The sequence below is a fragment of the Anser cygnoides genome, chromosome 1 (genome assembly GCF_040182565.1).
Source record: "Anser cygnoides isolate HZ-2024a breed goose chromosome 1, Taihu_goose_T2T_genome, whole genome shotgun sequence".
Classification (NCBI taxonomy): Eukaryota; Metazoa; Chordata; class Aves; order Anseriformes; family Anatidae; genus Anser; species Anser cygnoides.
The window spans coordinates 75,263,168-75,288,145 of NC_089873.1; the positions used below are offsets into that span (position 1 = coordinate 75,263,168).

General features: G+C 42.5%; 1 protein-coding gene across 3 annotated transcripts in view; it reads right to left on the minus strand.

Moving 5' to 3' along the window:
* Nucleotides 1-71: 71 nt before the first annotated feature.
* The window catches only part of PARVB (parvin beta), a 76,363-nt gene continuing 51,456 nt past the window's right edge, over nucleotides 72-24,978 (minus strand). For 2 of the 3 annotated variants that reach the window (XM_048054573.2, XM_013184691.3), the window contains exons 7-13: nucleotides 23,504-23,562; nucleotides 21,810-21,829; nucleotides 16,706-16,767; nucleotides 15,388-15,456; nucleotides 12,963-13,064; nucleotides 9,608-9,680; nucleotides 72-5,648 (exon numbers count right to left, since the gene is read on the minus strand). In XM_048054573.2, coding sequence (XP_047910530.1) covers nucleotides 5,572-5,648; nucleotides 9,608-9,680; nucleotides 12,963-13,064; nucleotides 15,388-15,456; nucleotides 16,706-16,767; nucleotides 21,810-21,829; nucleotides 23,504-23,562 — 462 coding nt within the window. In that variant the 3' untranslated portion in view covers nucleotides 72-5,571. Of the gene's footprint in view, nucleotides 5,649-7,207; nucleotides 7,335-9,607; nucleotides 9,681-12,962; nucleotides 13,065-15,387; nucleotides 15,457-16,705; nucleotides 16,768-21,809; nucleotides 21,830-23,503; nucleotides 23,563-24,978 lie in introns of all 3 variants that reach the window. The other variant, XR_007160082.2, reaches the window with a different exon arrangement.

Here is a 24,978-nt window from a genome sequence, read left to right on the forward strand (position 1 = left end):
CTGCAGCCCATCTTTCAAAAGTTCTTCCCGCTGACTTGTCCATTCAGACAAAAAAAAAAAGATGTAGAAAATCAAGTGATCATCATTTATTTATTTGAATAAATAGTACAATTGTCATAAACCATGCACAACACTCCTACTGTGATCTCTAGCAAACATAGCATTGCATTGTAACTTGCTTACAGTACACAACTCTTGTCACAAAGCTGGATGTGTCCAACATACGACAAGTCCAGAATTTTATCTGAAAGGCTAGTTTTTAGTATGAAATCCAGAGTAAACACTGTTAAAAACAGTAAAAAAGATTCTTAAAAAATACTTTAATACTGAAAGCACAAGGGTTGGGGGAAGAGGTTTTAAACCTCTTTAAGGTTTAAACTGATCAAAGAAAATCTGCCATTGCTGCTTTTTCAGCCTGAGAAACAGGATGCAGCTGAATAATATCTGGGCTTCTTCTGTGGTAATACAGCTTACTGGAACTGAGTATGTCAAGCAGATACACCTAACAGGCAAAGCTTATGGGTTTGAAAAGACAAACATTCATTAAGTACTCAGAAACATGGAAGCTTTAACACTGCAAAGCATTCAGCATTCCTGATGAACTCAACCAGATTCAGATCTACCCACTGGTACCTCGCGGAACATATCTAAAATTTCAGTAATGCAGAGTTCATGAATAACATTCTTACCATTCAGTTACCTTTTGAGAGTAAGTATCACGGCTATGTAACAAAGTCGTGCCAAAAACAGGTGTTCAGAGATGGCTTTACCTTTATTGCTTTTCCTGTAAACTGGACTGCCTGGGATGAAGCTCCAGTTCAGTTAAATCCATTCCCCTCCCAGCCCAGTTAGCAATAAAGACAGCATCTAAGAGTGACCTGGTTTGACAGCAAGGAGCTAGGGAATGAACAATGCATTTTCCACGTGCAACATTTACCAATAGACTTAAAAACATAACACAACCCACAAGATGACACCTGCCCCCAGCCTGTCCAATGCATCAAGCCTGCAGTCTCAACTGACTGGAATATTAATGTAAGGAATGCTAGCAGGGACCCATGCCTCAGGTTGCAGAGGAGGGATTTGGGTTTCTGCATAATGACCAGAAACACCTAATTGAACAAAATACAGACTCTTAAAATGCGTTATGTTCACATCTGCTCACAGGCAATTAAATATCAGCTATAAATTTCCATCTCAGAAATAGCCATTCCTTCTCCCAAACCCAAACTGCTCTAATCAATCTCCTCTTGTTACTTTCTGTTTGCTTTTGATATTAATACTGCCAGTAATTTTAAAAGTAGACTCTCTGGAGGTCTTTGCCAACGTCTCAGAGAATATAAATAGCACTGGCACTTCCACATCAGCTGAAGGGAGGTAGGTGGAATAAGAGCTCTTTAACAGACTTGTTTCCCACAAGTACTTTGCATTAAACAAAAAAGTTTGAGAGACCCTTTGGTTCAATCATTTCCCAGCCTCATGATACACCTATTTCACAGCACAAAAGTTAGACCAATCTCATTAACTAGCCAGCAGAGCTGACCCACCTGGCCTTAGTCCCTCTGCAAGTCTCCTCTGTAATAAATGCAAGCACCGTGGTAGAGTCTAAGGGCCTCATCTGAAATTCAAGTCCTGTTGTACTAGGCACTGTATAAACAGCAAGAGGTCAGCTTCCTCCTAAAGTACAAACAAGCAATGATTCCCACAGAGCCTCAGAGGAGCGATGGGCCTGAATTTTTTCAGGGAAAAAAAAAAAGGGAAACTTCCTTTCACCTTTGGGTTGGTTCCTTTCACCTTTGCTTTGGCCTTCAGGCTGCTCAGGGAACTAGTCAGCAAGGTCCCCTGAGAAACTGCTTTTGAAGGCACTGGAGTCCACCAGTGCTGGTCGATCTTTAAGCACTGCCTCCTAAAAGCACAAGATCAGGCAATCCCAAAACATCGGAAGTCAGGCAGGCGGGGCAGAAGGCCGGCCTGGCTGACCAGTGACCTTCTACTGGAGCTTAGGCGAAAAAAGAAAGTGTACGGCTGCTGGAAGGAGGGTCAGGCGACGAGGAGGGAATACAAGGATGCTGTTGGTGTTTATAGGGAGAAAATTCATGTGGCCAAAGCCCAACTAGAGTTGAAGCTGGCCATGTCTCCATGTCTGTGGGAGACAATAAAAAAAGTTTTTTTAGATATGTGAACAGAAAAAGGAGAACCAAAGAAAACATAGGTCCGCTACTAGATGGGGAAGGTCTCCTCACAGACAAAGACATAGGCAAAGCAGAGACATTTAACGCCTTCTTCGCCTCTGTCTTCAACCCTGATGATGGGCTTTGGGACCCAGGGTGCCCTGAGCTGGAGGACCATGACGGTGGGAATGACAAACGCCCAACCGACCCTGAACATGTGCAGGATTTGCTGCTCCACCTGGATCCATACAAGTCCATGGGTCCAGATGGGGTTCATTCCAGGGTGCTTAAAGAGCTGGCTGGCGTCATCACGGGACCTCTCTCAATTATTTTTCAATGATCTTGGGAAACTGGAGAGGTCCCAGTAGACTGGAAGCTGGCAAATGTTGTGCCAATTTTCAAGAAGGGTAAGAAAGAAGACCCTAGCAATTACAGGCCTGTCAGTCTCACGTCAGTGCCTGGTAAAATTATGGAGAAGATTATCCTTGAAGTTATTGAAGTGCACCTGGGGGAAAATGCAGTCATTGGTCCCAGCCAACATGGGTTCATGAGGGGTAGGTCCTGCCTAACAAATTTGATTTCCTTTTATGATAAGATCACCCATCTAATCAATCAAGGGAAACCAGCTGATGTGATCTTTTTGGACTTCAGCAAAGCTTTTGACACGGTTTCCCATACGATCCTACTGGACAAAATGTCCAGCATACAGCTAAACAAAAACATCATCCTATGGGTGAGCAATTGGCTGGCGGGCAGGGCTCAAAGGGTTGTGGTAAATGGGGCCACATCTGGCTGGCGGATGGTCACTAGTGGGGTCCCTCAAGGCTCCATTTTAGGGCCAGTCCTCTTCAATGTTTTTATAAATGATTTGGATGTAGGGCTAGAAGGAGTTTTGAGCAAATTTGCCAACAACACCAAAATTGTGCTGAGGAGTTGTGGACTCGGATGAGGGTGGAAAGGCCTTGCAGAGAGATCTGGACAGACTGGAGAGCTGGGCGATCACCAACCGCATGAAGTTTAACAAGAGCAAGTGCCAGGTCCTGCACCTGGGACAGGGCAACCCTGGCTATATGTACAGTCTGGGCGACCAGATGCTGGAGAGCAGCCCCGCAGAGAGGGATCTGGGGGTTGTGGTTGACAGCAAGTTGAGTATGAGCCAGCAGTGTGCCCTGGCAGCCAGGAGGGCCAACCGCATCCTGGGGTGCATCAAGCACGGCATTGCTAGTCGGTCGAGGGAAGGGATTGTCCTGCTCTACTCTGCCCTGGTGCGGCCTCACCTCGAGTACTGTGTGCAGTTCTGGGCACCACAGTACAAAAAGTACATAAAAAAAGGAAGAGTGTCCAGAGGAGGGCAACAAAGATGGTGAAGGGCCTAGAGGGGAAGACATATGAGGAGCAGCTGAGATCACTGGGCCTGTTCAGCCTGGAGAAGAGGAGGCTGAGGGGGGACCTCATCGCAGTCTACAACTTTCTTGCGAGGGGGAGTGGTGACCTATTCTCCGTTATCACCAGTGATAGGACTTGCGGGAACGGTGTTAAGCTGAGGCAGGGGAAGTTTAGGCTGGACATCAGGAAGAGGTTCTTCACCGAGAGGGTGGTCGCACACTGGAACAGGCTCCCCAGGGAAGTAGTCACTGCACCAAGCCTGTCTGAATTTAAGAAGCGTTTGGACTGTGCACTTAGTCACATGGTCTAAACTTTTGGGTAGACCTGTGTGGTGCCAGGAGTTGGACTTGATGATCCTTATGGGTCCCTTCCAACTGGGGATATTCTATGATTCTATGATTCTATGATCTGCTTCCTCTTTGGGGCACTCTGCCTCATGTTTCACACAAAATCATGGCTGCCCATAAAAGAAAAGTTGCTGCTGTGATTCTAATCATAGAATCTATGATTCTATGATGCATAAAGGCAGGAGTCAAATCCTTCCCCTAGACACTCAAAGGAAAGGAATGCTATTATATACATATTCCACAAATAATTTACTCTGGAAATTACAATTCCATTTCCTTGGCACAGCTCTTCTCCAAAATCTACTCAGACAGCTCATGTGCCAGCACAGCCTCCTTGCACACACAGCTGTAACGAGTACACCACCAGCCAGGAACAGCTCTGCAGATGAAACCTGTTAAGTACTATGAGGTAACTTGAGTCTACCAGATAAAACTAGCAATCCTTTTGTTTTTAAAAGGCATTCCCACTAAATCTGTAACAGCTTAGAGACTAGAGTGCTAGGCCAGAGTGTAGCAGTGTTTCTTGGGATGACACAGGGCAACTTAATGAAATTAGTTTAAAGCACAACTGAACATCACCAAAGAGCTTCAAATTTGAAGCACTAACCAGTGGCTTGCACTGTGTATACCTCATCTAGCATAACCCAGTGCAATCCTCAAGTAAAGGCAATCTCTTATTTATACAGGAATTGGTTTTCACTCTTTAGGAAAGAAAATACATAAAAACTGTTTATAAATTCCTGATCACAAAAATTGTACAGCTGCCAGTAACTTCAAGAGGAATCTGACCCGTCATCTTAGCTATACAAAATGAAGAGCCAGTCTTTAAACTGCCAAGCTCATTATTCTCCATGTACATTTCAGAAAGGGCTAGGGGCAAAATGCATTAATCCAACCTGGGCATATCTGACAAGCTCCTGACTGACTGACCTGACAGAAGCTGCATGCTTAAAGGATGGCAGTGGTTCTATCAACCAAATTTCTCCTAGAATGGAGAAGAAATAAAAATAGACATGAAAAGATTAGATGGTTATCCCATTGCAAGACTTATTCTGTGTAAACACTGAATGGAAATAACACTGGTTATTATGAGGTGAACACAAAAACTGAAGCTTTTGCCATGTAGCTTCAGATAGTGCCTGTAATTCCCCTTGACCCCACCCACCCAACAGAACATACAAAACCTTATTTAAAAGAAAAGGCTCAGCTTCTAAATAAATTTCAATGCTGACTTTCTATCGCTAATGCTTAAGCCTGGAAAATCTCCAAATGGTAATGGTAACCAAGAAGTTTGCTAAAGAAAGGTTATTATAAAATCAGAGTCTACAGACAGACATCAGTAAGTTCTCATGTTGTCCCTGCTTATTTAAGTAGTTAGTGGTATATTTCTTTTATCAAAAAAACATTTGTTGATCATAACAAATCAGACCCAACAGTATCTTCTGGTAAAAGTGTGAAATATCTACACATTTTCAAGTGACCTAGAGAGTACATGTGCATTATTTTTAGTGGGATTGCCATACAAACAGCTATAGAGAGACCACATCAACTGTAGAAAGAATGCATGAAGTATAGCATAAGGCACAAAGGGAGGGTGCAGAGGGTACTTTTATTGTATTTTTTGCCTAAGGAGGCTGGTATGATGAAGACCTCAGCAGATTCCAGGATCATTCCACATTCTTGTATTTTGTGAACAGATTGTATAGAACTCTGAGGGTAGACTTCAGATCCAAATTGACAACATCTGTGGAAGAAAAGGAGAAATTCTTAATTTGCTTTTTGTTCTCCACCATTTACCCTCAAAGGAACAAAAGTCCTCACATCTCTGAGCCTGTAGGAACAGCTACAAAAATGTTTTGATCTCCCTAAGCCAAGCTTTTTACATGTTATGCATGATGCACTTCAAAACACCCTCATGATATTACAGTCACAGCTAACTTCTCTGGGAAATGAAAAAGAAAGATAATTCCCTTCCTCATCTAATACTGGTTACAGAGAAGGCCTGCTTCTGCCTGAAACCTGGGATAAAGCCTCTGGGAAATGCTACCTTCTGGCAACATCATTGGTAGAGTATCTTCTGAGTTTTCGCCAATGACTTTGCTGGCCAGAGAAGAAGCAAAGTAGCCACACACATCATAGTAGATCCTGAATCTCATACACCCACAACTCTGCAGGGATACACTACACAAACAAAGCTTAAATTCTCTCTACAGACCAGAAGCTTTCTGTTATCTAATGTCTTTTCTTACTATGCTAGGCCAGAGAACAATTCTGGAACAGTTCTCAAGTAAAGTTTTTCTGCTAGCACCACCTATCCTATTACTCTAAAAAATGCCAGGAAATGCCACAAACATGTAATCCAGGGACATCGGGGTAGGGGTGGGCATAGCACAAAGAAGGCTGAAGAGGTGAAAAGAAAGTTGGGTGAAATACATAAAAAAAGGAAGCAGAAGAAGAAGAGAAGATACACAGGAAAAAATATCTATGGAACAGTCACACATGGAACGAGGAAGACAGCAAACAGTAAAGTTTAAACTGTTGGAGAGTGTCCAGAGGAGGGCAACAAAGATGGTGAAGGGCCTAGAGGGGAAGACATATGAGGAGCAGCTGAGATCACTGGGTCTGTTCAGCCTGGAGAAGAGGAGGCTGAGGAGGGACCTCATCGCAGTCTACAACTTCCTCGCAAGGGGGAGTGGAGAGGCAGGTGACCTATTCTCCGTTATCACCAGTGATAGGACTCGCGGGAACGGTGTTAAGCTGAGGCAGGGGAAGTTTAGGCAGGACATCAGGAAGAGGTTCTTCACCGAGAGACTGGTTGCACACTGGAACAGGCTCCCCAGGGAAGTAGTCACTGCACCAAGCCTGTCTGAATTTAAGAAGCGATTGGACTGTGCACTTAGTCACATGGTCTAAACTTTTGGGTAGACCTGTGCAGTGCCAGGAGTTGGACTTGATGATCCTTATGGGTCCCTTCCAACTCGGGATATTCTATGATTCTATGATTCTAACGACTAAGTGCAATTAATGCGAGGCCCAGGGGAAACACCTACTGCCTGTTTTGAAGAATCAATGCCGGGACCTCCCCACCCTTCCCCCCCACTCCATACTGGATAACAGTCTATAACCTCCACACTTCCATCTGGTATTTTCAGTAACCTCTCAAACTTTTTCCACGTATTGTTTCACCTAACTTATTTATGATTTTGTATTTTGCATTTGCAAAAGAATCTTCTGCTGTCCTAAAGAAATGTAAGATCCTAACTGCTGTGAAGTAATACATCCTGAAAAAAAGAGAGATCTTACCTGGATATATGAAATATGTTTCTAAGTTTTCCAGGTGTCACAGAAAGCTGCTTACTACCATAGCATTCCCAGTGAGACATGAGCCAGAATCAATCATTGCTTCCTCTGCATCAAAACCCAGTTCCCTCTGAATGGATTTAAAATGTATACATAAATTTAACCATTCCCAAATGAGAAACAACATCTTGCAACAGCCATGCACTTATAAAGCTGGCAAATCAAGGCAAGTATCTGCAGTCACTGCCCCGGGATTGTTTAAGGAAAGGCTGGATGTGGTACTTAGGAACATGGTTTATTGGGTGATAGTGGTGGTAGGGGAACAGCTCAGCCAGATGATCTTGGATGCCTTTTCCAACCTTAATGGTTCTATGATTCTAAGGGACATCTATCAGCAGATTTGACCAGGGATGCTGGCAGCCTCTTTTGTTTGCAAAACAATTAAATGAAACATTCCTGGCACTACAAAAAATGCAAAAAAAAAAAAAACAAAAACACCAAAAACAAATAAGGCCCCAATAGTCAGGCTTAAGTGAGAATGTAGTGGTCAGAGATTTTTAGGGAATCTGCCCCCCTCCTTCTAATTGTTTTTCTTCTCCCCATGCCACACATCTTCAGTCTTCCACTGAAAGGGTGGGTCTTTTCCCTCAGCCACTGTTAACCCCCATCTCAGCTGCCATGGCATGAAGAGGTGTGATCAAGCCTGGTGGGGTTCAGTTCTTGCCTCTGGCTGACATCCAGCTTCAGAGGCAGGAACTGCCTATGATATAAACCAAGATTAAGGTGCTAATGGTGAGAAATAGAAATCTAGAGGGTAGAACAGAAACATAGCTAGAAGCACAGAAACCAGGGCACATGCTAAAATGTGCTGGGATTAAGTGGCAGCAAAGAGCTGCTGCAAAAGCTAAGGGTTCGGCTGGGGCACAAGCAGGAGCTGGAAGGGGGCCCAGACCAGTGACACTGTGCTGGGCAGACACTGTCCGTCCACCCTCACAATGCTGCAGGAGGCATATACAGCTGACTCCTACTAATCTCCAGCAGTCATGTACTACATGACTGTACTATCAAGAACCTGATCCTACAGAGGATTTGATAAAAGTACAGTGACAAGCAGAGCCCAATACGTTATTGTCTCGCCCAGTGGAGGAGCTCTTCAAGAACAGTCAGTTTTACAGGAAATTCCGGCCACACACACAAGCATACTCACTAACAGCTGTGAACCACTGCTAATCAGAAGGGGTACACAGACAGATGAGAAAGGAATACACACAAATCCTGCAGCAGCAAAAAAGGAATGTTCATTGACCTAATTTGGCTCTGACTTCTATTAGTAATTAAATTTTCAGTCAGAAAAACACTTAAACATATTCTGCTGCCTACTGAATCTACACACCTTGTCTGGAGCAAACAAGAAGTCTGCTATGGTACAATACCAGTCATGATAGGGTAAGGATATAAGACAGACTTACAAGAAGGTAATTTCCTCTGTAGAACAACTGCTGAAAATATAATCCAAAAAAAAAGGGGGGGGGGGGGGGGGGGGCTAGCTTTCAATTAGACAAGTTATCTTCTAGGTTTTTAACAAAATCTTTCTCCGGAGACAGGCTTATCTAGCTTAGCTGGTTTCATTTTGTCATCTTTTTAACCCTTCCACTCAAAAACCTTACTTTCCCAATCCTGCATTCATATTTTTCCACTTTCCCTGTCTTTCTCACACAGCTATTGACTCAACTCCAAGTTAGTGTCTTGCTTCACTGAATTCTTTTTCAGGAGCACTTTTCATCCCCAAATTTAAAAGAACAGCACTCTGACAGGATACGTATTCACTTAATATTGTTTCTTGTCTTTTTTTAACCACTATGACCAGCTCCACTATTTGTTCATCTATTTGCTATCACCAATTTGTCTTATTTTAAGTCAGACTGAACATTTCTTGGGGTCTCCTCATTTTTCACTTTGTTCTATAGAAGCCTCTAATTCATATAATAGTTTGTAACTCTAGGAATAAAAATTATCAGTCAGAAAGTTTTAGTTCCTCTTTTTATCCCTAGCATAAGCAACAGTTTGAGAATCAGAGCAACAATTATGACAATTAGACCATGAAAAACTCCCTGCTTGGACTGTGATCGAGAATACCAGGTAAATGTATAATATAGCACTGAACAGTTTCTGAATCATTCACTAAAACTAGATGTGCACACCTCAGTAAACCTATTCCAGACAAGAAACAGAGGTAAATATATACCCCAGACGCAGACAATGAATCCTTTGGAAAACTGTCAAGGTGCACATTTACAGCTCCACCTTTTAATACTGCCCTGTTATCTTGAATGAAGTTGCACTTGAAATGCACCTGCTATTATGTATTTATATATGGTTTAAAGCCACGTGTCACAACCATACCTTCAGGACGAGCTTTTGGTTTTTTGAGTCCTCCATCTTGCATCAGCTCAAAAGCAAAGGAAACATTGTGGACCTGAAAAAGGAAAACTGTTTAGAACCCTGATGTTATACAGGCATTATAAAACCTTTTATGAAATTTAAAAAAATGCTTTGTTCTCTCTACACTGGAATATGAAATGACAATTCCATTTAAATCAATAAAAGACATCTACATGTTTGTGCATGACTGAAAGTACTTTTGAGGGACTAAGAAATTAAAGCTTGTATCATTATAGGGCAAATATTGATTTTTTGATACACAGGAAGTAATTTCAAATTTCCAAGTGTAAAAAAATACCAAAAAAAAAAGCCCAGTAAGCCTTGATCTCAGTCTCTACAGCACAGGCCTGAGAGCTCCCAGTAACAACTGGAACAGAGCTGCATTTTGCAGAGATCTTTCTGCTTATACCCAAAGCTCAGCATTTCCAACTACAAAGCAATAGATCTGTTGCAGTCCTGGCAACAAGCAATGTTAACAGAAGTGACACAACTGAACAGAGGTGACAAAATACACATGGGTGTGTCAGAAATAAGGACATTAAACTAAGTATTTTCAATTAATATTACTCTTTTCTGCATTATCAGCTGTATACTAAGCAACGTAAACATCACATCATCAGGGAGCGAGGCATCTTAGTACTTTAGCTTCCTCTGCTTGAAAAGAGATAAAATTCAAATCAGATTTCTCAAATGAAGGTAAGTGAAATGGTTCGTGGTAACAGTTGCTAGGCAGACTGTGCAGTGAACTTGCAAAGCAATCTAGGCACAACTGTGCAGAAAAGGAGACAGCTCCCTGAGCAAGCCTCCAAGGACCACACATGAACATAAAGTCAAAGAAAAGAAAACAGACAAAAAGGAAAAATGAAAAAAAGAGGTGAGACTAAAAGAAAATATTAATGAGGAGGAAACTGTATAGCTTAGAGAGATCTGCACAGAAGCCTTCTGAGTCATGCTTAATGAAATTTAAGCAAGGTAATTTGGATTATGAATTCTGTGCAGTTTTGTCTCTGCAAATGACAGTTCTGGAAATACACAGCAAGAGGAAGAGATTTAATTAAAGCTACTCATCTTGGAAATCAGGGACTTTAGCATACAAAGCTCCCTGCAACAAGGAAGGAAGGCCCCCTTCACTGGCACTTATTGCTCAGGACTTTATTAATCTCTTTTTACCTGCTTCAGTTTCCCCTCATTCACTGGGACAAAAACAATCATTCTCCAGATGAAGATATTTTTTCCCTTCCCAAAACACAGTGCCTAAACTCTTACTTTGATTTACAAATTCCCTTTCCTCAAGGCAAAGTCTCCACACAAAACCACATTACTTCAGGAATACTGGATAATTATTACGAATCTAAACTATTAACAACAAAATCTTGACTGAACCAGTACTGGCTATGACTCAGCATCCTGCATTTCTAAAAGGCAGAAAACTCAAGCTATTGGGATAAAAAAGCAAGAGAAAGCTATAAAGGCGAGCTTGTTTAGAAGATAATAGACAAACATGTTCCCACTGCTCTGTCAAGTTCATGTACAGTATACAACATTCTAAATGAACTAATCCCCATCCTGTCCACAATCTTAACACCTAATGAAGCTCTCTTGCCAGAGTCTGCCTTCAGGGAACCTCTTTAAGCTCCCAAATAGCAACTAGTCACCTACCGAGGAAGTCAACAAATGCTATATAACCCATAGAATCAGCAGGCTCAACGCATTAGGCTAGGTTTGTAACAGCTCTCATTTGGCACACCTCAATTTCCTCCTGCAACGCTGAGATGATCCACATAGGCAAAGCTGGGTTATTGTACCAATAGTAAATCCTGTCCCTCAGGGAGCATTACTGGCACTGAGGGGCACACTGAAGTTGTACAAAATACCCACCATTGTAAGCAGCCCTTACCATACAAAGCCTTTTCAATCTTCTCACTTTTTGCAATGCTTCCATTCCTGACCTAACCACCTCCTGGCTCCAGTTCAGCCAACACTAGACTTATATCATCCTCACTACAGAACCTAGCCGAATAAAAAGCAGGGGGCCAAAGCGTTGCTCCAGCACAACCAGGCTCAGACTATTCCAATATCAGGTACTGAATATACCCAGATATGTGTGCATGTCCAGGAACAACTGCAGAAAGAGGCAAACTTTTGCATATGATAATAAAGCACACATGCTGTGTTAAGACTCTCATCACTAATGCTAGGAATGACACAGGACAGTGCAATGAGTGCATGGCTAAAAGCAAGACACTTATTTTGTCCCCTTCCATTTCTAATACCCTGATTAAGACTAAGACCATCTAAGACTTCAAATAACCCATTCTTTTTCCACAAAGCTCATTATGTCTAAGGTACTGTTAGACAGAAAGTCATTCACTCCTGACCAAAGAGAAGTAAACAACAACAACAACAACAAAAAGACAAGCTAGTACATTCTGTCAAAAATTTAAGTCAGCAATGTTGGCAATGACCCTGCCAGGAACTGGACACAAAAACATGTCTGTGTTCACAGACTGACTTCAGACAGGCAACGTTTTGCATGCTCCCTCCCTGGCAGGATTAGGGCCTCCTTCTTGGCTTTACATCAGCTACAAAACACATGGGCACTTGACATACAATTTCTAATCCCAGTTCAACCAAAGATCATGGCCCATGTACCACTTCTTCTACTACCACATATCAAGCCTATCAAGTACATATCAACCAATGATATTCAGTTTCTAGGAACATTAAATAAACTATAGAAAAAGAACCATTGAGTGTTAGGCAACTGATACTAATGAGATCAGGGGTTAGTTTTTAGGGCTGGCACTTTGTGACCTTAGGAAGAAGCTCTATCTTTACATCAATCCCAGTGTACAAAATGCAGATGAAGTGGAGCTTCACAACTCTCATCTTTTGTCTTTCTTCCCTATTTATGTGGTAAACACTAGGCAATGCCAGGCATCATCTCTGCTGTCTAGCACAATAAAGCATCCCTGAGCACAGAAAGACTTCAGACAGTACTGCAATTTAATAAATCACTTTGATTATGAAAAGTACTATACAGTAAAAAGCACTTATTACTGATTTATTCCTTTTGGATGTTCATGAGTCTTGTGTGGCATATGATGTTTTCTTGCTTAACTATGGGGAATTTACCCATTTATTTCACAAGCAACTTTTTGTAGTATTAACTATCAAGTGTCACAGCCAGTGCACCTTTGCTACAGCTCCTGAAGAGAAGAGTGTATCTACTGGGCACAAAGAGAAAGCACACAATGATTGGAAAATATCATGTGGTAATAAAGCAAAAGGAATACAACCTGGAATTTCTACCCACCTTTTGATCAAAACTTTCAGGCGTTAAGTAGAAGTTGTGAAGTGGAACAAAATAGTCTTCAAGAAGACCCATGAGCAAAACCAAATAAACGCCATCTGCAAACTAAATAGAAATACTAGTGACATTTCTAGGTGGAAGCATCTGTTTTCAAATAAGCATTCATAAACATGCAGAACAATGAATACTTGGACCAAATTATGCACATTGATTTCTAGCACTGTTGTTTGCTAGCACAGAGGCGTAAGACAGTTCAGAAGTCACTGACTGCTCCTTTCAGGCATAGCAAGAAACTGACAGCAAGTGTAACAAGCATTTAGGGCTTTGTTTTGTCTGCTTCCTGGATTCACCAATACCCTTGCAATCATCAGTGCAGCTGAGGAAGCTGAATCAGACTTGTTTTAGGAGCCTGTTGCTATAGCTGCTTTCTTATCAGTTCTTAAACAACAATAACAAAACAGGATACAAGGCTTTCTCCCTACATATGGTAGCATTATTTCCTCTACCCTCAGTTCCTGAATAAAACAAGCCCACTAGCTATAACACTAACCCATTCAAGAGCATGTGCCAACAAATATTTTAATTACTTATACATAGCAAATAACTCCAGGCAGTAGAAATTAGAAGCAATTCACCTGGGAGTTATTTACAATTTGCACTTCGTAGGGGTGTTGAGTATTCAATCTGAAGAGGCATAGACCAAAACAAAAATGTTCTGTATCTCCAGCCAGTTCTCCATTTATTAGGTTACTGAATACTCTGGGGTGAGGTAAAAGTACATATACCTGTTCTTGCTTTTGCTCACTTTTTTAAAAAGTTCATTTTAAAAATGAGCTTTTGCTCATTTTATTTTTTTGAGGAATCTTGCCAACTTCACTGCAGTATTTAACAAAGTTTTTTTCAATAAAAAAAAAAGACTTCCGGGGAAACCCTGTCCCATATTATATATTTCCAGTCCTACTACTACAGTACATGACAGTTTCAATCACAATCTCTCTTCTCAAATTGTGAGTGTTGAGGATTCTGTACACTGCCCTTAATCTGAACTTGAAATTAAATCTCCCGTCACAGGTAAAAAGCTTAACTTCACAAAATAAATTGTTTCAAGTCAAAATAGAATGTTCACAGTTTCTGTAAATACTAAATACCATACTAAATACTCTCAGCAATACTGTTCAGTATCCCTACCAGACAGGAAGACTATTTACTGGCTGGAGGAGGGGACTGATGCTATGTATTCAAACAGAATTCTCACTTGTGATCCTGATATGGTGTATGTGACATTCTCTAACCTTTTCAAAAGTAAATTGCTGGGTACTTCCAAGGCATTAAGCAATAATTTCTTGTGACAAATCAGATCCAGTCACCCATTTATTTCAGCAAAGCTATAAAATAGCAGTGGATGACTGGTACTAAACCAAGTCAGACTCAAAATCAATTACCAATACTCCAGGAATAATTCTCTAGATGCTACTTTTTTTTTTTCTTTTTTTTTTCCAGGACAATAAGGTAACCTTCTCTCCACAGCTCACTGAACTCTGGAAGGAATATTTGTTTCTGTTTGTAAAACTCAGCCAAAGAATCAGTCTGAAAATTGCATAATTTGACCTGCAAAGTGAGAACTAAGCCCACTGACACTTCACTGAAGAACTAAACCCGCTTCACACTTGCTTAAGGTTTCTAAGCATATTCCATGCCTGGTTATGTGCTAGAGGGAGGGAACTCCTACAGAGCTGACTGTGGTGGTACACATTTACCTCAGCTAGCTTTAAATAAACTAACTTGGATACCAATGGCAGTCAAGCCACGGCAGTACATGAGCTCAGTTGCTAATCCACAGTGCTGAGAAGCAAGCAGAGTTCACATGCTCACAAGACAGCAGGATAAAGAGGAGGACACGAAGGCCTTTGCTGCAACATCAAAATTGCTTCCAGTCCCTCTTTGATGCGATCAAGGCTAGCACTGGTATTTCTATGATGAACTGCACAATCCAGTGCTGACTCCTCCTGAGAGCCCCAGGCAGCCAGCTATTTAAGAGCTCACACTGGTTCATTATGAACCCCCACTGCTAGAAAGACAAACCCACCATCCACCCATAACTACAGCAACTGCTTTACAGCACACCACTTTGATCCAGGAGACAAGCTGCCCAGAGACCCAGCCATATTCTACGGTCATTAATACAGACATAATGAATATCCAAGAATTTTACCTTACAATGCAAATTAACAACAGTATGAAGCATATGTAAACATGAGTAAGGGAAGCAAACATCAGTCAATGTCATTACTACTTAAAAGACAGAGCCCTGATCCTATAAATTAACATGCCTAAAGATAAATAATTCTATAACACAGTTTTATGGGGAGAGGACCTACATTTGTAATTTACACAGTTATATCACAAACAAAAAGACCAAGCCTCCTACCTGGGTTTCTAACTCAGTTACTTCCAAATTCAGTTTATTCAAGTGTTTGTTCACAAAGGTGATCAGAGACTACAAAAAGAGAACACCAGAAACAGCGATGTTAGAAATTACAGACGATGCTTATGTGAAAGGGTTAACATACTCTTATAAGGCATTTTTAAGCTTAATAAGTATGACTGTGTGCTATTTGCTTTGGCATAAATAAGTACTTAAAACTGAAAACAGCATAGTAGTAATTTTTCTTGCAACATAAGCCAGAAGCCACCAGGTGGTGCTACTACATACTTATAACTTTTTATTTTTATAGCACAGAAAGCATACTTCTGTCTTGTGGGGAAAAAAACTTGATGACATTGGTTCTTTTGCAAGTTCTTTGTGAAGATGCAGCCAGCAGTAGGTGCAGTTACTGTCCACACTGCTCTGTTCAGGTTGTTGTTGAAGATCCACTGCCTGGAAGCAAGGCATCAGCAGCACTGAGCTAAGACTCCCAACAGCGCACAGTTCTGCACTCACCTCTCTTCTTGGAGTGATGTGCGCTTATAAATTTCCAAATGGCAGTCGCAATATAACCCAAATCTGTACTACATATTTCTATTCCTGCAGGAAACAGACATGCAAGATCCTGCTTAGCCAGACAGGTGATAACATATCAAAGCAAAGATCTGGCAGCCTGCTTAAAACACTTCCAAGGGGACAGACACACAGTTGAAAGTTAACATTTCTATCACACGGATACAGTTAACTTAATTCTCTAACAGCTTTGGCAACACTATTCTAGAAGACTTTCTGACACCACCAGATATTTGTCACCCTGCAGCCCAGCTCCTCCTTGCTGGAGGACAGCACCTGGGATATAAAAGTCTGTAAAACTGTCCAGCCAGAATGATCTGGATAACTGTAAATACTGTGCAGAGTAGCTTTTCTAACCTGTACCATTTTGACTGAATCTGATAAAGGAGCAGTTGCTGAGGCAGTTATACAGTTACATGAAGCACTGATCTCTGGCAGGAGGGGGATAAAAGGACAAGCAGCTGGCTGGGGACAATAACGTTTTCATCCTGCTTAGGGGCAGCCAAAATAAGGTGTGGCTGCAACCTAAGAGTCAATGTATCTATCAGCACTGCACAGAAGAGCCTGTACCAATAAACAAGAGCAATCAAACAAGAGCCTGACTGAAGCCAATGAATCCAGGTATCACCCGGCTCTGAAACAGTGACCCTTTTTATTACTTTACAATCATTTTCTGCCATTTCCAGATCTTTCTGGATATCCTACTAAAAGAAAAAAAAATGTAGAAATCTTACTTTATTTTTCTTACCTTTTTGACTACGCTGAGTTTGTCTGGTGCATGATCAAAGAGTGTATCAAAGGCATCACGCTCTGGTTTTACAAAATTAAAAAAAAAAAAAAGAAAAAAAATCAATACACCTCTAATAGCCAAGTATGAGAAGCAGGTTACATGTCACAAGCTTAAGGGCCAGTTTCAGAAAGCCAGAGACTCAAGCTAAAAGTTGTCACCCCATTTTGGTGTCTAACCAAACACCAAAGCAAACTGCACTGGGAATTTTAGGAGTAATTGCAAATAAACATATAGTTCATTGACTGCCCTTTCCTGTTATTCATAATAGTTACACAAAATAATGTAGATGGAAGAAAACTTAAAATGAAACAAATTTTGACTCAATCATAACCTAATCACTGAGCCACTGAAACATCATCTGGTTTTGTTGCACTACAGAAACAATCATGGCTACATTTGTGCCCACTGGTCAGCATCAAAATCAGATGCTGCTATGATTAATTTTAAGCCTACCTTTAGTACCACTGACTTCATCAAAGCTTAAAACTTACCACATAAGTAAAACCTGATTCAGCACTCTCTGAAGAGCAAAGCTTACATACAGTATAAAGATTTAAATTACTGTAGAACAGTTAAGCCTTACCATTGCACAACATCTAATCCAATCATAAATCTACTAAAGTGAAAAGATTTCTGCAACGTGTCACATAGTGGCAATTCAAGGCTGACTGAAATTTTCCAAATACTGAGTTGTTTGGATGATATTTAAAATTGAACTGTTATCATCAGGTGAAACAAGAAAAAAGCTAAAAATATAACCAATTATAGCCAATTACATTTATGTTTAAAAAATGTATCAAAAACACTGTTGAAGTGTGCTGGTTTTAAGCTCTTATATTTTTCAACATAGCTTTAACAGTTTTTCTGCACTTAAATTATTTTTATTTACAGAACAGAACACATTTTACAGAATCATCTAGGTTGGAAGAGACCTCCAAGATCACCTAGTCCAACCTCTGACCTAACACTAACAAGTCCTCCACTAAACCAGATCACTAAGCTCTACCTCTAAATGTCTTTTAAAGACCTCCAGGGATGGTGACTCAACCACTTCCCTGGGCAGCCCATTCCAATGCCAAACAACCCTTTCAGTAAAGAAGTTCTTCCTATTACCCAACCTAAACATCCCCTGGCACAACTTTAGCCCATTCCCCCTCGTCCTGTCACAAGGCACGTGGGAGAATAGACCAACCCCCACCTCGCTACAGCCTCCTTTAAGGTATCTACAGAGTGCGATAAGGTCGCCCCTGAGCCTCCTCCAGACTGAACAATCCCAGCTCCCTCAGCCGCTCCTCATAAGACTTGTTCTCCAGACCCCTCACCAGCTTCGTTGCCCTTCTCTGGACTCGCTCGAGCACCTCGATGTCCTTCCTGTAGTGAAGGGCCCAAAACTGAACACGGTACTCGAGGTGCGGCCTCACCAGAGCCGAGTAGAGGGGGACAATCACTTCCCTAGCCCTGCTGGCCACACTGTTTCTTATACAAGCCAGGATGCTGTTGGCCTTCTTGGCCACCTGAGCACACTGCTGGCTCATATTCAGCTGACTATCAACCAGTACTCCCAAGTCCTTCTCTGCCAGGCAGCTTTCTAACCACTCATCTCCCAGCCTGTAGCACTGCTTTGGGTTGTTGTGCCCCAGGTGCAGGACCTGGCACTTGGCCTTACTGAACTTCATACAGTTGGCCTCAGCCCATCGGTCCAGCCTATCCAGATCCTCCTGCAGAGCCTTCCTACCCTCGAGCAGATCAACGCACGCACCTAACTTGGTGTCGTCTGCAAACTTATTGAGGGTGCACTCGATCCCCTCATCCAGATCATCGATAAAGATATTAAAGAGAACTGGCCCTAGTACTGAGCCCTGAGGGACTCCACTAATGACCGGCCTCCAACTGGATTTAACTCCATTCACCACGACTCTTTGGGCCTGGCTATCCAGCCAGTTTTTAACCCAACAAAGCATACACCAGTCCAAGCAGCCAGTTTCTTGAGGAGAATGTTGTGGGAAACGTTGTCCAAAGCCTTACTGAAGTCAAGGTAGACCACATCCACAGCCTTTCCCTCATCCACTAAGCGCGTCACTTTGTCATAGAAGGAGATCAGGTTCATCAAGCAGGACCTGCCTTTCATAAACCCATGCTGACTGGGCCTGATCGCCTGCTTGCCCTGCAAGTGCCGCGTGATGACGCTCAAGATAATCTGCTCCATGAGCTTCCCTGGCACTGAGGTCAAACTAACAGGCCTATAGTTTCCTGGGTCTACCTTCCGGCCCTTCTTGTAGATGGGTGTCACGTTTGCTAGCTGCCAGTCGACTGGGACCTCCCCTGATAGCCACGACTGCTGATAAATGATGGAAAGTGGCTTGGCCAGCTCTACCGGCAGTTCTCTCAGTACCCTCGGGTGGATCCCATCCGGCCCCATCAACTTGTGTACATCTATGTGTTGTAGCAGGTCACCAACCATTTCCTCGTGGATTGTGAGGGCCACATTCTGCTCCCCATCCCCTTCCACCAGCTCAGGGTACTGGGTATCTAGAGAACAACTGGTCTTGCCACTAAAGACTGAGGCAAAGAAGGCATTAAGCACCTCAGCCTTTTCCTCATCTCTCGTCACAAAGTTTCCCCCCGCATCCAGGAAAGGATGGAGATTCTCCTTAGTCCTCCTTTTTGTGTTGATGTATTTATAAAAACATTTTCTGTTGTCTTTAACAGCAGTAGCCAGATTGAGCTCCAGATGAGCTTTGGCCTTTCTAATTTTGTCCCTGCATATCCTTACAACATCCTTATAATTCTTCTGAGTGGCCTGCCCTCTTTTCCAAAGATCATAAACCCTCTTTTTTTTCCTAAGCTCTAGCCACAACTCTCTGTTCAGCCAGGCCGGTCTTCTTCCACGCCAGCTCATCTTTGGGCACATGGGGACAGACCGCTCCTGAGCCATTAAGATTTCCTTCTTGAGGAGTACCCAGCCTTCCTGGACTCCTCTGCCCTTCAGGACTGCCTCCCAAGGGGCTCTGCCAACCAGTGTCCTGAACAGCTCAAAGTCTACCCTCCGGAAGTCCAAGACAGCAGTTTTACTGGTCCCCCTCCTGACTTCACCAAGAATAGAGAACTCTACCATTTTGTGGTCACTCTGCCGACCACCACATCTCCCACCAGTCCCTCTCTGTTTGTGAACAGAAGGTCTACTGGGGCAGCTCCCCTGGTAGGCTCACTAACCAGCTGCATCAGGAAACTATCTTCCATGCTCTCCAGAAACCTCCTAGACTGCTTCCTCTGAGCTGTACTGCATTTCCAGGATATGTCTGGGAAGTTGAAGTCCCCCTTCATGGGGGAGCTTGTGAATGCACTTCAGCTGGGCCATTGCCAGCTCCTCAGACCCTGACATTGTTCCCCCTGGCACACCTCTAATGAGCCTTATTCCATCCCCATCCCAGTCCCCCTTCCTACCTAGTTTAAAGCCCTCTCAATGAGCCCTGCCAGCTCCTGGGCTAGGATCCGTTTTCCCCTTAGAGACAGGTGAGACCCATCTGCAGTTAGCAGGCTGAGTGCCGAGTAAACCACCCTGTGGTCAAAAAGAACAAAATTTCTGTGTTGGCACCAGCTTCTGAGCCACCTGTTTATCAGGTGGGCTTTCCATGTCCTCTCCATACCCCTCCCTGCCACTGTAGGGATGGAGGAAAGCGTGACCTGTACTCCCGCTCCATCTACTAATCATCCCAGTCCAGAAACCTCCTAGACTGCTTCCTCTGAGCTGTATTGCATTTCCAGGGAAGTTGAAGTCCCCCCCCGAGGACAAGAGGTGATGATTTCACAACTGTTGCCAGCTGTCTGTAGAATTCCTCGTCCGTCTCCTCATCCTAGTTTGGCAGTCTATAACAGACCCCCACCAGGATGCTTGCTTTGTTGGCCTTCCTGCCGATCCTAACCCATAGGGACTCAACCTTATCATTCCCAGACTCAGTCTCGAGTTCCACAACATCAAGACACTCTCTAATATAGAGAGCCACACCACCACCCCTTCTGTGCTGCCTGTCCTTTCTGAAGAGCCTATAGCCAGTCATTGCAGCACTCCAGTCATGAGAGTGGTCCCACCACGTTTCAGTGATGGTAACCAAGTCATAGCTAGCCTGCTGCACGATGGCTTCCACCTCCTCCTGTTTGTTGCCCATGCTGCGTGCATTAGTGTAGATTTTAATAGTTCTCTGCTGCTAAATAAACATATTTATTATCCAAGTTCCTTTGGTATCTAAAAATATGTTTTTTAGCCCCCTCACATTGCTTATTTTCCAGGTACCTAATTACATATTAATGTAGATATTCTACAAGGCAGGAAAATGGTAGTGTTCACAGATTTTGTCTGGGAAACTGAGAAAATAAAGACCTGTTCATCACCACATGCAGTCCCTCAGAGAAGTCCAGATTTCTCCAGTGAATAGTAAGTGATTTACTGCTGCTAAAAAAAAACTAAATGGAAAAAGAAAGAGAAGTCTCTCAGAAGCACTGCTAAACACTTAATTTTTGTTTAGAAGACCAGATCTATGGCGGGTAAAGTCTCTAAAATCTGGTGAACATGGAGGAGAGAAGACAGTACTCCTTGCAAAGCGATTAGGACTGGTCGCTGAAAGTAGACAGACAGATAAAAAGTGCTTTCTTAGACCTCATAGCATTTACCTTTGCTTAAGTAATTTTCACATGTTCACTTATATATAAATTAAATGGTCACATTCTGAAGCAGGTGTAACTTACTGCTGGGGATTGCAAAGATTTTTGCTTGAAAGCCAATAACAATGGTACTAGGAAATATTGCCCTGTGTAGCATTTTTGCTATTTGTTACATATGAATGAAAACAGACCAACAGAGATGAGTCTAAAGAGCAAAAGCAGCACACTGGATGATCTGGTTCTGCCCATTATGCTCCACGTTTGTGCCCCCCTGCCCCCACAATACATTCCAACCCTGTGCAATTGCTTAATCCATTGTCTTGATCTGCTGAAGGAAAGCAGACAAGATTTCTGTGCCCGACATAAATTTAAAAAAAAAAAAACAGTCAACTTTGTTACTTACCAAATCTTCCCATCATCATCCTGCAAGTCAGAGCATTCAAAGACATTGGGTTATTTCATGAATAATCACTTTCAAAAGACAAGACCATGGGCTTAATGGGCCTTTTCCTGCAAGATGCCAAGGGCTAACCACTCCTCCCATGTCAGGAGGCTGAGCATGTTGCAGACCAGACCCAACAGTGCTGCAGGAATGTCCTCAGCAGACCACCAGCGACGTCAGGGAGATGCATTTGAAATGAATGGAAATGCATACTTATGTTTATACAGAATTGTGATTTTTTTATGTTTAACTATTTTTATGATGAAGAGTGAATGAATACATATGTTTCTGTGGACAGTTTCCACATATAGGGTCAGCAGAAACCACACAGCTCAGAAAGAGCAAGGCTACCTATCTCATTTTAATCTGTTTTATCTGAAGAAATAAAACGTCTATCATATATGAATATAATGTAAACAACACCGCCACATATGAATTATATACACAGTCCAGTGACATCACCAGGCATATGCAGATGTTTACCAGCTAGGAATCAGGCCCCAATTTGCACAGAGGAATTTTAAAAGTATTCAATGAATGTTGCTTTCTGATTACTGAATTTTCTGTACCTATGCGGGTATGCAACACATTAAACAGTAACCTACGTTTCTATAATATTAAGTAACACATTCATAATAAAACACATGCATAAACACACAGGAGTATCTGTAAACATCTTTCTTCCTAAGAAATGTCCAAGCCCCACTCCACAGATCACATCTCACAAACCACATCAGAAAGAGAGGATGAGCTAACTATACTGTTCAAGAGCACAGGAGAGAAGGGAAGAATTTTGGTCCACAATACAGAGGCAGAATGTAGATCCTACAAAAAACACTATGGAACTTTAATGTCCACACACAGATATTATGATCTCATTTTTTAATGTTTCCATCTGAAAGATCTTCCCCACTGAGCAAGCCACATGGTACTTTATTAATCTTCAGAGAAAGCTGAGCCAACTCCACAGGGAGCCAATACACTGATACACTGAAGGAGGGCTCATGTAAGCCCCTGTGAGCTAAGTTGCCTTCAGGCCACGTGAAGGAGAACCTCAGCTTTTATTTGCAGCCGAAGTGTATGTCTTGCCTCTTCCTTATAAAAAGAATTGTAAACATATAAAGCAAAGTAAACCCATTGCAAAATCTGGAGAGTGAAGAGTTTTGTTTATTTATTTTTGTTGAACTCTAGTCCTCAGGTACTACATGAAAATAGCAATCTTGTCTCTCCTTATAACTTTATTAGAGTATCATTTCAGTTTTGAGAGTTACTGCCTTCTGTCAAACTAATCTGTCCTCAAATTATCTACAACAGCCCTTTATTTAAGAGAGGCAACAGCACCAGGCGGAAATGAGTTAAAAATGGTGACCTGCAGAAGGCAGGAAAAAAGGCCCACAAGGATCACTGTCAATGAAACATCCAGTTAAAAGCTTTTGTGACACAAGAACGTCAAGAAGATACTTCTGTCCTTTGGAACGTATTTCCAGAGACAAAGTTATTTTTATATAGTTAAAAAGCAACACATTAAGGGATTTTGTTAATTTAGTAGGAGCAGGGGGAGGTGATGCAGATTATGCCTCCATTTTGTTCTTGTGAGGAAATTCACAACATGCACCACAGAAACACGCTTTGAAACTAAAGCATTTTGTACTTACTCTGTCGTAGTCGTCAGCTCCTCTGTAACATGAGTTGTCTGAAGAAGGCCTTCGCGTTTCTGGAAATGATGATGGAGTTAGAAACAGAGACTGCATTAGTACAGGAGAAGATGAACAGGGGCTCTGCAGCATTCATCATCTTTCAGAATCCTGGGGGAGAAAACTGAGTAAAATATGTTTGCTAAGATGAAGTTTTGTATGGACAGAGGTGAAACAGCTGACATGGGAGGGTTCACTCCTACAACAGCGGCATTTATCAGGCTGACTGCCAAATGAATATTTGGAAAATGTGTATATATTTGCAGCCAATAAACTCATTAGCAATTTTCCTCCTGAGACCAGAGGCAACATCATGCCTGGAACACAAATTAGAGAGAGTATGTCAGCCCCATCTTAAAGTCCCCAAGGATACTTGTTTGTGTCAATGTCAACCAACAATTTGACACAACCAGCAGCCTGGCTCTCAGGAGAGGTCTGGGGCTGAAGTAACACAGTCTGCTGCCCCCGTGCCAGGGCCTTGATGTGCTGGCAAAGCTCTCAATGCACAAAGGGGGCTCTCCTAGAGCAGGCATGCTACTGAGGCCACTAGTCACACTCCTGTCAGGAGCCATCATGGAAACACAAGGAACATAAAAAGACTGACCTGACCAGTGATTTCACGATAGATAGCATCCCCCTGTTACTGGATTTTGTTTCCTTGGGATAGATTTCTGCATGAGCAAGAACTCTACAACCCAACAGAGTTAGCATGTGCTGAGACCCCGTTTCAAAGAAGCTTCCTCCATGGTAAGACACAGCCCCCTGATATGAGGGGACTCAAATGGTTTTGAGTCCCCCAGAGTTTTGGACACATGGCACACACCTCTTGGAGGCTGGAAGTGTTTTTACCTAACTCAAAAAACCTTCTCAGCACCTCTTTCCACTGAGTCTGTAGGACCCTTTTAAAATTATGGGACACAGCCTTATGCCTGAAAGGGGGAATTTCTTCCCTGCCTTCTTTACGATGAAAAAGCCGACAACAAGAGCTCAAATCTCAGCAGGCATCTAAGAACTGGGTCCTGTCAGAATAACTGACAAAACAGTTAATAAAGAAAGCTGCTAGCTCTGGTAAGCAGGGAAACGACCACCCTCAGGCACAAGCTCTTTACACATATGCCATCTCAATCATTTTCACCAGCTGAACCCCAAACAAGAACTTATTACAGAGAACAGCTTTGAAGAGAAGCACATCCTTCCCCACAAGCAATCTAAGAAATACAAATTGAAATCAAAAAAACAGTAACAAGAATTCCTTCCCTTCCACTCCCTATTCAACAGAAGAAGGCAGCACTGCTTTCTCAAGCCACCCAGGGAGCCTGGCTGAAAGCAGGGTGGGAGGCACTGTCTCCCACTGCTGTGCTGTGGCAGCTTCCCACTTGAGCCAGGCCCTGTGCTGAATCCAGCCCGCGGCTGTGTCTTCTCAATGCCTTATTTCC